General features: G+C 52.5%; 1 protein-coding gene across 1 annotated transcript in view; it reads left to right on the top strand.

The window, feature by feature from the left end:
• LOC124522842 (mucin-16-like) overlaps nucleotides 1-16,761 on the top strand; it is a 100,665-nt gene that overhangs the window by 61,978 nt on the left and 21,926 nt on the right. Inside the window, 21 exon segments of the mRNA XM_047094497.1 lie at nucleotides 951-989; nucleotides 1,133-1,254; nucleotides 1,611-1,678; nucleotides 3,528-3,700; nucleotides 4,034-4,069; nucleotides 4,324-4,362; nucleotides 5,868-5,992; nucleotides 6,209-6,276; nucleotides 8,371-8,543; nucleotides 8,704-8,739; nucleotides 9,151-9,338; nucleotides 9,770-9,837; nucleotides 10,421-10,593; nucleotides 10,710-10,782; nucleotides 10,965-11,145; nucleotides 11,250-11,285; nucleotides 12,722-12,749; nucleotides 12,846-12,970; nucleotides 13,065-13,132; nucleotides 13,589-13,761; nucleotides 14,048-14,083. Of these exon segments, the coding sequence (XP_046950453.1) occupies nucleotides 951-989; nucleotides 1,133-1,254; nucleotides 1,611-1,678; nucleotides 3,528-3,700; nucleotides 4,034-4,069; nucleotides 4,324-4,362; nucleotides 5,868-5,992; nucleotides 6,209-6,276; nucleotides 8,371-8,543; nucleotides 8,704-8,739; nucleotides 9,151-9,338; nucleotides 9,770-9,837; nucleotides 10,421-10,593; nucleotides 10,710-10,782; nucleotides 10,965-11,145; nucleotides 11,250-11,285; nucleotides 12,722-12,749; nucleotides 12,846-12,970; nucleotides 13,065-13,132; nucleotides 13,589-13,761; nucleotides 14,048-14,083 (2,028 nt within the window).

Genomic DNA, 16,761 nt, shown 5'->3' with positions numbered 1-16,761 from the left:
TCGTTCAACCCAGCCTAGGGGTTTTGAGGGATTTGGGCGTTGAGCAAAGAAAAAGATATGACCACTAGATGGCAGTAGCGCACACAAACGTGGGTGGGCAGCACGGGTTTGCCTGCCGGGGAGGAACCTCCCAGCGGACATCTTTAAGAGGTTAGGGCATGAGGGTCCCTCCTCAAAAGGGGAGCAGGGCAAGGGAACTCCCAGGGGAGGAGAGTGGTCAGAGAAGATGTTCTCAGTCTACCTCACGTCACTCAGCAGCCTGGTGGGGAGTCTCTGGGTTAGATAGCTCTGATGGGCAGCTAGTGGCTAGGCCCTTTGTAGCCACAGGGTTGGTCTTTTTACAGCTCTAAGTTGTTGGGTGCGGTTTCATGGGGGTGTGTGAAGCAGGCAGGCTCAAAGTGGCTGAAATCTGCCTGTTTGGGCTATGTTTAAAACAATTGGATATGAAAAATCTTGAGTTTGGTCCTAGCAGGCTTTTGCACTCATGGGTTCCCAGCCTGCTGTGAAGAAGTAAATACCCTAGGAGCTAATGGGGGAAGGGAAGAGGGGAAAAAAAGTAGTTACAAACAGAGAGGGAGGGAGGCAAACCATAAGAGACTCTTAAATACAGAGAACAAACTGAGGGTTGAGGAGGGGTGGGGGAGAGGGGAAAGTGGGTGATGGGCATCAAGGAGGGCACTTGTTGGGATGAGCACTGGGTGTTGTATGGAAGCCAATTTGACAATAAATTATATTTTTAAAAAAAGGTCTACAGAGCAGCAAATAAGTGACTGTGGTCAATAAAAGGGGAAAGAACAAATACCCTAGTTGCTGACAGGCAGGCACCAGCTCTGGCTCATTAGGAAATGCCCAGACACCACCATCTTCAGTTTCCATAGGTGGCCAAAGCCGGGACCACATGAAATAGAACATACCATTGCCTCCGCTCCCTACCCCCACCCCATCCCCAGCCTCAGATGAACAGAGAACGATACCCAAAAACATCCCAGGTGAGGGTAGTCTCTCCCTGGCATCTCCAAGACGATAGAGTCCTCTGAGCAGGCTAGGGTTGTGTGTCCCAGTGGCCCATTGCCTTACAGCTGGTCCAGACCCGACTCAGTGCATAGCCTCTTCTCCTCCTTCCCCACTGCAGCTGCTGGTCCTGCCCCAGTGCCCTTCACCCTGAATTTTACCATCATCAACCTGCACTACACGAAGGACATGCAGCCGAGCTCGGCAAAGTTTAACTCCACAGAGTCAGCTCTACAATGCCTGGTGAGAACCCCCTGAAACCCATCCCTCTCTTCCAACGTCCTCCCCACCCTCTTTGAGTCTCCTTCCTATACTTCTGGAGGATACGGACGGCTGGAGGGGAAGAAAATTTCTAGGTTCAAAACTTGGATCTGCCATGGAGAAGTGATGTGCCTTAGGAGTAGTGATCTTGCCTTCTGGTACCATTTCCTCCTCTGTAAAACTAAGATCATAAAAGCATTGATCCCAAAGGGTTCTTCTGAGAATTAAGTGTTGTATTGAGATGACTGGGGAGCTGCTGTTTTATTTTTGAATATGGTGTTTTAAAATGACAGTTGCTTTTACATCTATTTTTCATTCACCCTCTTCCTCCTTCCCAGCTCAAGCCCTTGTTTGCCAACAGCAGCATTGGTCCGCTCTACATTGGCTGCAGAGTGACCACACTAAGGTGAGACCTCTTCTTTTTTTTTTTTAATTTTTAAAAACATTGTTTTAATGTTTATTGTTGAGAGGAACAGGGACAGAATGCGAGTGGGTTAGGGGCAGAGAGAGGGAGACACAGTATCCGAAGCAGGCTCCAGGCTCCGAGCTGTCAGCACAGAGCCCCATGTGGGGCTCGAACCCACAAACTGTGAGATCATGACCTGAGCCGAAGTCAGACTGAGCCACCCAGGCGCCCCTGAGACCGCTTCTTTGTCTTGCCTTAGGAGGCATAGTAAGGGATGGGCTGGTTGGGCTGGCCAGGGCCTGGCCTGGGGAGGGAAGTAGCTGCCAAGGGCACAAAATTTAAGGAGGCACTCCCCCTCAGGTGCTCACCCTGTGTCTGCACAGCCCCTGAGAGCAAGCACTCCCTTAAATGTTGCATCCAGGCACCTTGCGTGTCTCACACAGTTCCCAGCTCTGGTGCCAGCTCTCTCTAGGTCATCTTAAATCCAATCCAATCATCAAACTTGCAAGATCCGAACAGGTCACACTCAGACAAGAAATGGCATGCCAGCACGGCAAGTATCGGACCTTTCTTTTTTGTAAGAACCTTCTTGGAAGTCCAAGGACTATTCTTTTGGAATCCAGGTGACGGTTAATGTGCAAAGAAACGTAACTTCAGTGGATAGGAGATGGGGCCACTCTGGCTTACATGTTCCATGTCCCAAAAGGTAACCAGTGTCTCTTGTAACAGTCCTGACACGTTAAGAGGTTTACCACGCCTAAGGAAGCCCAAAGCGATAGCTTCCCGTCAGGTATTGTTGTGCATTTTCGGCCATCCCAGAAAAGATGCAGGCCGTCAACAAGGGGTCATTTTCACCATAAGCAGCATCACCGGGAAACACGAGTGACATTGCACCTTATCAAGTTTCTAGGAGACCAGAGCTAGAAGCAGCTTGGCTCCAGGTCATTTCCATCCTGTTGAGGTGCAAGGGATACTCTGTCCCTCCCCAGTAATCTGGCAGTGCTACCTGCCCTTCAGGGTTAATTTTTCCTGCTTCCTTTGCCGGGGAGCTGGGAATACAAGAGGCAGGTGGACGGTGGGTAGGGGGTCTTTGCTAGGCAGCATCTCATGCTCAGATGCTCAGGTCTAAAAGTTGGGTTGGATCAACTGCTCAGAGCAGAATCCAGTGCTCAGAGCTGCTATCCAGTGCTAGGGACTGTAAATGCTTGGTTCTATGAATATTTGTTAAACAATTAAACAATTAATTAAAGAGTATCTGGCACCAAAGCTAGATATTAGTATCATTTCCAAACCCCATGACATTCTGAAATGATATTTTTAAATGTTTTTATTTATTTTTGAGAGAGAGAGAGAGAGAGAGAGAGAGAGAGCCCAAGTGGAGGGGCAGAGAGAGAGGGAGACCCAGAATTTGAAGCAGGCTCCAGGCTCCAAGCTGTGAGCACAGAGCCCGATGTGGGACTTGAACTCATGAACCATGAGATCATGATCTGAGCGGAAGTTGAGTGCTTAACCAACTGAGTCTCCCAGGTACCCCCCAAACACCATGACATTCTAACAAAAGGGTTAGAGCATTATCCACACTGCAAAGATGGGAGAACCGAGTTAGACCCACTTATGTGGATTATTCAACAAGTGATGGAGCCAAGGTTTGAACCGATGGTCATCTGACTCTAAAACACCCACTCTGGTCCTTTGTTGTGTAAAGATGCCCCTTCTCTTATGAGCAGCTCCTGTCTGGACAACAAAAAACAGGGAAGCAAGCATTCACATACAAGCGGGCTGACAGAATGATGTCCTGCCCGGGATGCCGCTCTGTCCCATACCCATGCCCAGGTCCTTCTCTCCCCAGGCCTGAAAGGGGTGGAACAGCCACTGGAGTTGACGCTGTCTGCACCTACCGACCTGGCCCTTCGGGTCTCCAGCTGGACAGGGAGCGCCTCTACTGGGAACTGAGCCGCCAGACCCACGGTGTCACCCAGCTCGGTTCCTACATCCTGGACAGGGACCGTCTCTATGTCAACGGTGAGCATCTGGTGGTGACAGGGGTCTCCTCCTGTACCCCAGATGGATTATTCTGTTGGTGCCCTGAGCTCTGGATAGAGGATACATCCCTGTCTGCCTCTAGACGCTTTTGTCCTCATTCTTCTTTTCCTTGTGAGATCCTCCTTCCCCACCAAGGGCTACATCACACACAGGGAGGTGGAGAGTCAGAGAAAGGTTATAGGAGGCACTACCTACTGTTTGGAAGGGACAAGACCTCCTGATGGAATCTGTCCTTCCAGCAGTGGCCCAGCCCCTTCATCCTTTGCTTAAACTTTTCAAACATCCCACCTCTCTCTTATCTACTCTCTGCAGGTTACACCAGATCACCACTGACCCCCATCCCCAGTGGTAAGTGCTCAAACCCTACATGGCTCTATGCCCCCACACCTTGTGGGAACAGCTGCTCCCTCTACCCTAGCCCAGTGCCTCGTGGAGGAAGGAAGCCTTGAGGGGCCTGGTCACCCCCATACCCCTACCTCTACCTTCTGTGACTCGGGCTGGGTATCAAGGGCCCCTGTCTTCGGCATCTCCAAGGTTATAAGGCTGCATCTTTCTTATTTATGCTGTTTGCTTCTCAGTTCCTGTGATTTCTACACCCTCAGGAACCTCAGTAGCTCCAATCTCCTTCTCCAGCTCTACAGGTAAGAGCCTTTTCTCCATGTCTCCTTCCTTCCCACCCACGTGCCTCTGTGCTTAGCAATGAGAAGGGCAAAAGGTATGTGCAGGCAGGTCACAACAAGGGGACAGTGTGGGGAGGATGATTTTTGGGGACCATGCCTTTGTAACAGACCAGTCCAACTCCATCCCTAGGTTTGGATAGCTCTGTAACTCTGGGTTTTCAATCCCAGGCTAAAGCAGTGACGCCTTTTAATCCACTCTGCTTTCTGTGAAGGTGTTGTATCAGCTAGGTTTTACTGCATAACAAATGACCCTCAAATTTACTGGATTAAAACAATCACATACTGCTCTGCTCTCTAGTATATAGGTCAGCTGGACAGTTCCTTGGGTCTGAACCAGGCTCCCTTATGTGTCTGTAGTCACCTGCCCGTAAGCTAGGTGACTCTGCTTCTGGAAGATAACTGACGGATGGCTGGGGTGCCTCAGTTCCCTTCATGTGGCCTCTCATCATCCCATAGACTAGCTGTGGCTTCCTCATATGGTGATCACAGACTTCCTAGAAGCAAGAGAGGCCATCCCATTGGCCAAAGCAAGTCACGGCCAAAAGTCAAGAAATAGGCTCTTGGCAGAGGGGCTGCCACACCACACTGCAAGGGTGTAGAATCTGTGGTCACTTTTACAGTCTATCTCAGGTGACCTGCCAGGGACCAACCTGTGACTGTGTTGGCCTTAGGGGACCCATGGAGTGTGGGTTAGTGAGATTAGATGCAGTGGTACATTTTGGAACAACTCTCAAAGCTTTACCTCCTGCTAGAGTAGAATGGAAATAGTCATGGGCAAATCCAGGACTAATTCCCAAAGGGCAGAGACTAAAGCAGAGAAAGCAGATGTAAGTAGCAACAGCAACAATGTCTACAAAGCAGTGACAGCACTATTCACAGCTTGTTTGTCACATCATGCAGACTCTGCTTTACGTGTGTGATCTTCGACCCCAGCGGATGGACGCTGCTCTTTCTCTGTTTGAGAGAGGCACAGACTGGTTCTTGCGGGGCTGAGTGTTTTTCTGAGGTCACACAGCCAGCAGATGGGCAGGACTCATGTTTAAGTCATTCAAGCTCTAGAATTTGGGCTTCTGTCCTAAAATAGCTGTGTGGCTTTGGGGAAGTGACTTAACTTCTCTGAAACTTGTTTTCATCCTCTGTCAACTGGGACTAAGTGAAAGGATTCACTTCCAGGGTTTGTTTGAGGACTACACGAGATACTGGATGGAAAGTTCTGAGCATAGAGGAAGCTCTTACCAAACATCAGCTCTCATGATTGCTGTTATTTTTGTTGTGATTATTAACATCATTACTATTAGTAGAATAACAAAATAAAGTCTCCCATTTGGGGAGGAGATGTTCTGAGCTCTTGAACTAGATGTGAATATACTGGGCACCAGGGATGTGGATCAGACTCTACCCCACCATCCCTAAACCCAGCTTAGACGGTGGCTCAGGGCATGACTTTTCTCCCAACCTCACTGCAGTCTCCGGCCCTGACCTGGTTCCATTCACCCTCAACTTCACCATCACCAACCTGCGCTACACAGAGAGCATGCAGCTTATGGGTTCAGCCAAGTTCAACGAAATAGAGAAGGTCTTGACGAGCCTGGTGAGAGCCCCGCCCACCTCATTCCTGTACCACTTGCTGATGCCCGCCTACCCACTGACCCCAGCCCCACCTACCTCTCCCATGTCCCGCCTACCTCCCCCGTGCCCCACCCACCTCTCCCTGTCCCCCAACGGCTGCTGCCGTCCCCACCCAGCTTGCCCCAACCCTGCCCTCGTCAAGCTCAGAACTTCCGCTCACCTCCCTCTCCTTCAACAGCTCAGACCCTTATTCAAGAACACCAGTGTCGGCCCCCTCTACTCTGGCTGCAGACTGACCTCGCTCAGGTGGGACCCCCAGAGAAGATGGCCCAGTGAGGCACAGTGGAGATTCTTACCATGGTCCTCCAGGGCTCACTCCTCACTTTGGCCTCAGCCCTTTCCAGCTCCCAACCTGGGGTAACCACTGTCCCTTGGGCTGCTGGCCCCCAGGCCCTGCTCCAGACCTTTCCATCCTCCTGAGTCTCAAATCTCCTGTGCGATATTTAATGGGAACAAAATGACAAATCATAGCAGCTGGAAAGTATGCACCGAATTCCTTCATAAAGGACCCATCCCTGATCCTTCACAAAGGCTATGATCCCCAGTCTACCACGTCCACACTACATGCAAATATTTCTGAAGGCTGACACCCAGCAAATACTTAGTCAGACATTGGAGTTCTTGGTGTATGGTCACTACTGACATTCTGGGCCAGAGAGTCCTTGTCATGGCTGGCTGTCCTCTGCACTTAGTAGGCTAGTTAGCAGCATCTTGACTACTCGATAGATGCCTATAGTATCCCCACCCCAAAGTAGTGACGACCAAATCTGTCACCGGGCATTGCCAAATGGCTCCTGATCGAGAGCGCCCCAGGTTAGAGTCACTGGGCGAGATGCTTCCTGTCCGTCATCTCCCTGGACTCTCTGAATGTCACTACGATTACCCCTATTTTATAGACGGGAAATCATCAAGGCACAAAAAAGCTAAGGAGCCTTCTCAGAGCCAGTGGCTGTCAAGTGGTGGGGCCAGGACTCAAGCCCGGCCTCCTCAGAGTCCATACCTGTTCCCACTAAGCTTGCTTTGCTTCTTTTCTTTGGGAAGAACCATGGGTTCCCTTCCCTTCCCCATAATCCCAGCCTTCAATTCCCTGCTCCCTCCCAGTGCAGACATGTGCACCTCAGCCCCCTTTCACCGAGTGATGGGGCTTCTGAGCCTGAGGGGGCCCTCTCCATTCCGAGGTCCCCTGGAGGGTTCAGCCTTGGTGGGCATCTCCCCAGGATATCTCCATGGCTCGAAAAGTAGAATTTGAGAAAGGATTCCCTCCCTGCAGTGCTAAGATAGAGCAGGATGGAATGAGGCCCTCTTTCTTGGGGTCTAGCCCAGGATACTGATGCACCCACAGCAGAAGTGCCCTCCCACCACTGCCCTGGCGTTCTACAAATTTTCTTTGCATTCACAAGCATTGCTCGAGCACCTACTGTGTCCAAGCTCCATGCTGAGCTCTGAAATCTCCATGGAGGCCAAAGCATTGACTCTGCCATCAAGAAGAGGGTACCACGTTAATTATACGCAAACACATGCAAGCGTATGCACACAAATTAATTATATGTAATTATTATATGTGAATTATATGATTAATGACATAAAAACACATAACTTAATGGTGAATAAAACAAGAGTGGCAGATACTCCCCTAGCACTTAGGGATGTACCAGATACCGTTGTAAGCATTATACTTACATCAACAGACTTAATCCTCACGAAACATACCTGGGTACCATGATTACACCCATTTTATAGATGAGAAACTGAGGCCCGGAGAGACTGTTGCAGTGCCGAGAGATGGGAAGTGTAGTGGGTCCAGGAGGAACTGAAGTGGCAGCTCGTACCTGGAGAGGAGGACTCGGTGGCCAGGAGACATGGCTCCGGGCCAGGAGGAGTGGTTCAGGGAGAGGGAGCCACAGCTGAGAGCCTAAGGTAGCCAGCGTGCAGAGCAGACATTCTCACCCACGAGGGGGGAGGTGCGGGGTGGCCGTGAATGCCATGATGTGCATGTTGGGACAGCACAGTGGGGCTTCATCCACAGGCAGTAGGGAGCCGGAAGGATTTCAGCAGATTCCCAACAAAGGCAGATTCCCATTTTAAGTGAGACTCGGCAGTGTGACGATGGTGCATCATAAAACACAGAGGGGCCCGGTCTCAGGAGGCGGCCCCGGAAGGAACCATTTTCAGCATGTGGAGCAAATTCCCTCAGTGGTGGATGACGAGCATCTCGGGGCCTGTCGACAGGAACCGCACCGCTTCCTGGCTTTCCCCCTGGTGCCCCCATAATGGTAGCCCTCAGGGGCCCTCTGCAGATGGATCTTAACCTTCTGCACTGCTGTGTCCTGCCCTCCCCAGGCCCGAGAAGGCTGGAGCAGCCACCAGGGTGAACACAATCTGCTCCTACCGCCCCGACCCTGCGGGCCGCGGGCTGGATAGAGAGAAGCTGTACTGGGAGCTGAGCCGGCTGACCCGTGGTATCACCTGGCTGGGCCCCTACACCCTGGAGCAGGACAGTCTCTGTGTCAGTGGTGAGTATTGGCCACCTGCCCTTGGCTGAGCTGTCAAGCTCACGTTCCCCCCCCCCCACCCCAACCCCCGGGGCTTCTTTCGTCCTGCTCCACCTCAACACCTCCTCTCTCTCTCTCTCTCTCTCTCTCTCTCTCTCTCTCTCTCGCCCTCTCTCCGCAGGCTACACCCACCAGACACCAGTAACCGCCCCCAGTGGTGAGTACTCAGGGCACTTCAGGAGCTCTCCCCCCCACCCCCCCGCCACCACCCGGGAAAGAGGCTGCGGGCCCCGGCTCACACCTCCAGCTGTCAGGGAGGGAAGAAAGAGATCAGGGACACAGCCTGGGAAGTCATTGCAGTAAGACTCAGCTGTGCGTCACCTCTGTGCTGTTGGCTGGACACAGAGAAATGGCCACCACGTGGGGGTGGTCGGGCGGACGGAAGGAAGTACCTGAACGTGGGCTTGAGTAAATAAGAATGTCAGGTGGTAAACTGTCTCCTGCAAATCACGCCCACCTTCGCCTGCATCATGTGATGGTCTCGTGTCCACACCGGTGGTTCTGAGATTAGGTCCCCAAGGACCCTCGCCCTTGCTACAGTCCCCAGTGAGACGGCTGCTATTCCCAGGCCCTGCCGCGTATCCATCCCGGGCCTGACAGCCTGGCCTCTCCTCTCCCTCCCCTGCTGCAGCCACGGGACATCCCCTTGTGCCTTTCACCCTCAACTTCACTATCACCAACCTACACTACGCTGAGGACATGCAGCCTCCTGGATCCTTGAAATTTAACACCACGGAGAGGTCCCTGCAGCGCCAGGTGACAGCCGCGCCCACCTCACCCTGCCAGCCCCCGCCCACCCAGTCTCCATCCCGTATTCTGGTGCCAGCCCCGCCCACTCCTGCCCTGTCCTCTGGGAGTTAGCCCCTCCCACCTCACTCTTGCCCCACCCACCGATACCCATCCTGCCCCTGCATCACAGATCAAATATGTTTTTTTAATTTTTTTTTTACATTTATCTATTTTTGAGAGACAGAGAGACGGAGCACAAGTGGGGGAGGGGCAGAGAGAGAGGGAGACCCAGAATCCGAAGCAGGCTCCAGGCTCTGAGCTGTCAGCACAGAGCCTGACGCAGGGCTGGAACTCACGGACCGCGAGATCATGACCTGAGCCGAAGTCGGACGCTCAACTGACTGAGCCACCCAGGTGCCCCAAGGTCATCTATTAAGTTTCCTTGCCCTCACCCACAGCTCGGACCCTTGTTCCAGAACACCAGTGTGGGCCCCCTGTACTCAGGCTGCAGACTGACCTTGCTCAGGTGAGACCTTACAATCCCTGGCCAGGGCTGCCTTAAGCGCCTTCAGACCCTAGGAGTTCCCTCTGCTTCCTTCCTGCCCTCTCTGTCCTCAGCAGAGGTGGAATTCAGGAGGCACTGGCTCCAGGATCAAGGCCTCTTCTGATTGTAACCGCCTCCCCCCCCCCAAACTGTTCCCAGATTCTGCAGAGCCCCTCAGTAGGATGGGGACCCTAGTCTGGTCATCCTTCTGAATTTCCTCCTGCCTCCATTTGACCAAAGAGGGTACTTCCTTGAGGTTTTCAGTTCTATCCCCAGGATTCCTCTCAAGACAAGCATGCCTTTTCCACTTGCTTTAATCCCCAATTCCAGCTCTCCGCCTGTCTCAAGTAGAAGCCCTCCCGTCCCCATGCCGTGAGGCTGCAGGTTTCAGACTTGCAATTTAATAAAAATCCTCCCACCCATTGACAGTGTGCATGGTCCCAGGCTGGCCAGAGGTGGGTTCCAGCCTCCTCGCTTCCCCTGGCCCCTTCCTGGCCCGCCCCAGGGGTCCCAGGAGCCCTGCCTGGGGACTGCATCAATTGTTACCTCTGCCCACCCTCCCCAGGCCCGAGAAGGATGGGGCAGCCACTGGAGTGGACGCCGTCTGCACCCACCGCCCTGACCCCACGGGCCCTGGGCTGGACAGAGAGAGGTTGTACCAGGAGCTGAGCCAGCTGACCCATGGTGTCACCAGGCTGGGTCCCTACACCCTGGATCCCAACAGTCTCTACATCAATGGTGAGGGGCTGCCACCCGTGTCTGCACTTCTCCAGGCCCCACATCCTCCTCTCCATCCATTCCTCCCTTTCCCTCACTCCTCCCCCTCCTCACCCTTTCTCCCTCCACCTGTGCAGGTTTCACCCACCAGACGCGGGCCACCACCCCCAGCAGTGAGTATTCAGAGGCTTCAGAAGTCCCTGCAAGCACGTGAGGCCCTGCCCTTAGAACAGAAGAGGCCAGGAGCCCACCGCCTGCCCTCCGCACCCCTGCTCCACCCCAGCCTCGGGTGAATGGGGATCCATGCCCATTAGAGCCCCAGACACAGGCCCCCGGTCGCTGGCATCTGCAGGATGATGAGGTCCCCACCCCGAGCACCTGTCTCCTCCCAGCTTCCGGGATGACAGACTCTCCATCCGTGGTGCGGGCTGTGCGGGCTGTGGGTCTCCTGCTCGCTGTGGGTTCCGCAGCAGCAGGCGCTGCATGAATTCAGACTTCCCCTGGGGCTCACATTTCCTGTGCTTTGGGCCAGGTTTTGGTCTCTCCGGAGATGTCTTCCGGATTGTCTTCCTTGTGAGGAATCATGGCTGGGATGGTCCAGCTGCCTCACAGCCAAGTTGCCCCTTCACGCAGGACCTCTCCGTTCCCCTCCTCCTCATCTCGCCTTCTCTTTGCAGGTCACACCCAACCGGCTTCAGCCACCACCCCCAACAGTGAGTATTTCCGACCGCGTGTGCCTGTGACCACCACCCTTCCCCTAAAGATGGGGGCTGCTCAGTCAGCCAGGCCTTCCCTCCTGTTCCCCCCCTTCTGGATGGGAAGTCCAGAGGACATGTATGGAAATGTGGGCCGAGCTGGAGGTGACAGGAGCCGGCCCTCCCCCCAACACAACTGAGGACGATGCCCTGACTGCAGGCTAAATGGGCAGAGAGACAAGGACACAATTTATCACAGGAGCCACCACTGTTACCACCATTCCCACACCGATGGAGCACACCTCTGACAGCATCCCTTGTGGTTTTCTCCCTCCGCTGCTGTCACCTCCACGTCCTTCTCTAGCTCCAACCCTCAAGCCCTCAAGTAGGAAGGTTCTACTGGTACCAAAATCATTTCTACGAAATCCTTCATTCAAGATCACTTCTTCTCTCATTGCTTATTCAGCTTCCCCAAGGAAACTCATCCATTCCCATGGGTTTCAGGGAGCATCTAGCTTCTGTGGGTCCAGCTGCTCAGAATCCAAATCTCGAGTCTAGCCCACTCCATGAAGCAGCTTCTGGTGCTTGGTCCACCCACCCACCTCCTGGACATCACCGGGGCCCTTGGTCTCTGACTCCGAAGTCACAGTCTCCTCCCAAACTTGCTCCCTTTCCTTATTACCGAAGGCAGGGACATGGGTGTCAACCTTGGCCCTCCCTCTCATTCACCTCCCACATCCATCCATCCATCACCAAATCATCTCTTCTCCCTTTGTAATATCTTGCAAGTCCTTTCTCTGTATCTGTGTCACTCAGCCTTGATTCAGGCCATGGGCATTTTTTTTTTTGCCAGGACTAATGCAGTAGCCTCTTCTCTGGCCTCCTGCAGTCCTCTGCACAGCAGCTGCAGCGTCCCTCCCTCTGTCCACATAATTGCTGTCTTGTTGACGATCTTTGAATGACTCCACCTTATCTACATGTCCAAACCCCTGAGCTGCATAGTCACTGCCCCCCCCCCTTTCTGGGCTCCCAGGACCCGTCCAGTCTCACATCTATACTTCCTCATGGCCACAATGAAAGCACTCAAGTCCCTTGAGTACAACTGCCCTGTCCTCCTGCTGGGCTTGTGTCCAGAGGCTGATTCTTCCGCTTGAGTGCTCTTCCTCTTGCTCAGCTGACTCTTACTCATGCTCTTGGTCACATCTGAAGTGATGCTTCCTCCTGGAAGCTGTCCTCAGTCACTTGTTGGATACCCCTCTGGAAATGCACAGCCTCCGGGCTCCCCTGAGCATGATGGTCTGGCCACTCTCCTGGCCTCAATATTAGCAGCCTGTGCCCCACCTTGGACCCGCAGAGCCCAGCACAGAGCCTCACACACATGAGACACCTGGTACGTGCTCACTGAACGAAATGAGTGCAGAATTCCATAATGTTCTCTCCTTCCGCTTCTGCAGTCCATGGCTGTACTTAGGTCCTCTGCCAGTACTCTACCGTTAGAGCTCCAGGTAACCTCCAGGTAACCTCCAGGCCCTTACCGTGGTCCAAGCTGGACATGTTTCTCTTCCTCCCTCACTGCAGCCACTGGCCCCGCTCTGGTGTCCTTCACCCTGAACTTCACCATCACCAACCTGCACTACACTGAGGACATGGGGCACCCCAGTTCCTTGAAGTTCAACTTCACCAAGAGGATCCTCCAGCACCAGGTGAGAGCCGCTCGATGACCACCGTCAGCGCCACCAATGCCCGCCCGCCTAGCCCTTCAGCCCTTCTGCTCACCCTCCTCTCTCTCCCCACCAGCTCAAGCTCCTGCTCAGTAAGACCAGTGTCGGCCCCCTCTACGCTGGCTGCAGACTTGCCTCGCTCAGGTGAGACCCCCGGGTGGAGGGATGTGTTGGGTCCAGTGGATCCTCACGCTCTGGCCAGCAGGGCTCAGTTCCTGGGCATGCCTTTGGCACAGCTGGCCTCCAGCACCCATCACAACACTTGCATGCCTTCTTCATGCCCCCGGAGCGGGAACGCTCAAGACCTAGAAGTGAGGCATCGTGCTTATACTTACAAAATCCAGACGATCATCTGTTTAAGATGAAAGCTTTCCTCTTGGAAGAACCACTAGATCTTGTCTGCCAATTCCAATTAAGGTGTTTTCTGTTCTTAGTTGTGAGGGAGTCATCTCCAACAAGAGACACTTAGGAGAGCCCCTCTGGCCTTCAGAGCCAGCCCTTTTATACCCTCTCCGCCTCCGGCCTTCTACCTTCTTGCTGTCCCCATCCAGAAGGACCCCTCCAACAGTATTCAACATCCCCATGTCCTTCTTTCCCCAGGCTTGAGAAGGGTGGTGCAGCCACTGGAGTGGACATCGTCTGCACCGTCCACTCTGACCCTGCGGGCCCCGGGCTGGACAGAGAGCGGCTATACTGGGAGCTGAGCCGTGAGACCCATGGCATCACCCGGCTGGGGCCCTTCACCCTGGACAGGGACAGCCTCTGTGTCAATGGTGAGGGGCTGTGCTCCCGCAAGGGTCTCTTTCCCAGCCAGAGTTTGTGTTTCTCTAAAGGAAGCTGTGGCCCATCTCCTTCTCCTCTGCTCTGGGTTCATTCCGATGATGGTACCATGGGCTCCAGCCACCTCCGATCCCACTATTTGGACACTTCCTCCCTAAGCATCCCTCTTCTGCCTCTCCCTCTCTGCTTTTCCCACAAAGGCCCCTAAATCCTACCTTTCCCTTACTCCTTTATGCTCACCCCAACTCCCGCTCAGCTCCTCTGGCCTTCTCTCTGCAGGTTACACCTATGGAGCCACAGCCCCAACTACCACTGGTGAGTATTCCTTGCCCTGGCTTCCTGGGTCTCGTCCCCACTTTGGGATTGGGGAGCAGCTGTTGTCCTTTACCACCTGTCCTTGATGAGGAAAACAACTGGAAAGGACCCTCATTCATCCCTTCTCCCCTGGGATCTGGTGGAGAGTCCCAGCCCAGGGCTAGAGCATCTTACACACAAGTCTGTCCCCCCACTATTCTGACCCTCACATGTTTTTCACTCAGATTCTCTTAAAGCTGCCCTGGTACTCTTTCTTTCTTTCTTTCTTTCTTTCTTTCTTTCTTTCTTTCTTTCTCTTAATATTTATTTATTTTGAGAGAGAATGCACAAGCAGAGGAGGGGCAGAGAGAGAGGAGAGAGAATCCCAAGCAGGCTCCTTGCTGTCAGTGCAGAGCCTGACTCGAGACTTGATCCCACAACCTTGAGTCGTGACCTGAGCCAAAATCAAGAGCCAGATGCTTAGCCGACCGAGCCACACAGGCACTCCCCTGGTTCTCTTCTCTTATCCTTTTACTCACCTCTCTGCCTATTGTTCTGAGTGTCTTGACATCAGAGTTGTGCAGTTGTTGGATTTTCAGTGAACACGTACGGAGGCTGGCTGCCTTGCAGGCACCGTGCTAAATTGCATAGTGAATTAGTCAGCTCTGGCTGCCAAAGCTAAGTACCACAGGCTGGGTGGCTCAGAGCACAGAAGTGTATTTTCTCGCAGCTAGAACCTGGGGGGTGCCAGCAGGGCTGGGTTCTCTGGGGCCTCTCTCCTTGGCATGTGGGTGGTGACCTCTTACTGCCTCTTGGCATGGTCACTCCTTTGCACACACGTTCCCCATGTCCCTCTGTGTCCCAATCTCCTCTTCTTATACAGATAGCAGCCAGATTGGATTAGGGCCCACCCCAACAGCCTCCTTTTAACTTAATTGCCTCTCTAAATACCCTGTCTCCAAATACAATGATGTACTGAGGTCCTAGGGATTGGAGCTTCTCAAATTTCGGTGGTTGGGGGGAGACACAATTCATCCCAAAGCACATGCACCTTATCCTTTCATTCTTGCTACAAGCATGTGACTTAGCTCCAATTTACAGATGAGTAAACCCAAGCCCAGAGAGGCTGCCAAGTCGCACAGCAAATAAATAATAGAACCAGGAGTTCCTTGACTCCAAAAACTCACAGTCTCATTCATCTCTCAGTTAATTTTTTTTACCAAGACACACTGATTTTTGGTGCACACTTGTCTTGTTCAAGTTCATGGGCCAAACTCCCATTGCATCCCCAGCAAACCCTGGAATGAGGACCTTGTAGCTTTTTCAAGAGTTAAATGCCCTTGCATCCGAGGTGTGTTTTTACAACCCTCGCAAATTCTTCATGGGTCCATCTCTGGTCTTTTACACCACAGTATCCTCATTTGCTCCTTCCAACATCAGCAGGGTTCTGGGCTCCTCAGGTCCAATGAGAACCATATTTCCCCAAATGATAGGAGGAAAAATAAGTTAAATTCATTCAATTGGCTGTGGTTTGTTTATCAGTATCCAGTCCTTGGAATAGATTCAGAAGCATTATAGTCTTAATTCAATGTACATGGAGGGAAGGCAAGATGGATGGGTGGAGGAATGGATGGAAGGAAGAAGTGATGAACAGAAGGAGGGAAGGAGAGAAGATGGATGAGCAGATGGAAGGAAGAAAAGATGAGTGGAAGGGGAAAAGGAGGGTGGAACCATGTCTAAATAGATGGAAAAAATAGATGTGGAAGGAAGCAAATATGGATGGATAGAAGGAAGAAAAAGGGTGGAGGAAGGAAGCAAGGAAAGGTAGATAGGTGGAAGAAAGTGAGGATACAAGGAAAGACAGACAGAAGGATGCATAATGCATAGAAGGTATGAATGGGAAGAAGGAAAGACTAAGAGTGATGGAGGAAGGAATGATGTATGCAAGGATGGTGGCTGGCTGGCTGGATGGGTGGATGTCATGGGTGCACAGATGGATGAGTGAGTTAATGGATGGATAGAGAGACGGATGGATGGATGGATGAGTGAATTGATAGATGAATATGGAGGATGGATGGATGGAGACATGGATAGATAAATTCATGGATGGATGTCATGGGTGCATAGATGGATGGATGGATGTCATGGGTGCATGGATGGAGGGAGGAAAGGAGGGAGGGATGGGTGGATGAATGGATGATGGAGAATGTATGAGTGGAGAGATAGATGGATGGATGTCATGGATGCATGGATAGATGCATGAGTGGGTGGATGAAGAGATGGAAGAAGGATGAATGGGTGGAGAGATGGATGGGTGCATAGACAGATGGTAGATGAAAGGAAAGAATGGATAGAGGGAGGAAGAACGAAATATGGATAGAAGGAAGGAAGGAAGGAAGGAAGGAAGGAAGGAAGGAAGGAAGGAAGGAAGGATGAATGCATGGATGAATAGAAAGTTGGAAGGAAAGAAGAAAGGAAGGATGGAAGGAAGGATAGACAGAAGGAAGCTTGGAAGGAGTGATGAACAGAAGAGAAGGAGGAAAGAAGGGAGGTCAGCTTTTCTTGCAGAGGTTTGTCCTAAACAGTTGACCCTGTGCTGCTCCCTGCTTATCTAGTCTGGAGTCAAACCACCAGGCCTCTGTTCTTACTTGCATCATATATTTATTTATTATACTTCTCCTGGGGTCTATGCAGGTCAC

Source organism: Lynx rufus, unplaced genomic scaffold (assembly GCF_022079265.1).
Source record: "Lynx rufus isolate CCGP_SWC_20201006 ecotype Redwood Valley unplaced genomic scaffold, mLynRuf1.p SCAF_4, whole genome shotgun sequence".
NCBI classification, from domain to species: domain Eukaryota; kingdom Metazoa; phylum Chordata; class Mammalia; order Carnivora; family Felidae; genus Lynx; species Lynx rufus.
This window is presented reverse-complemented; position numbering and strand designations above follow the sequence as displayed.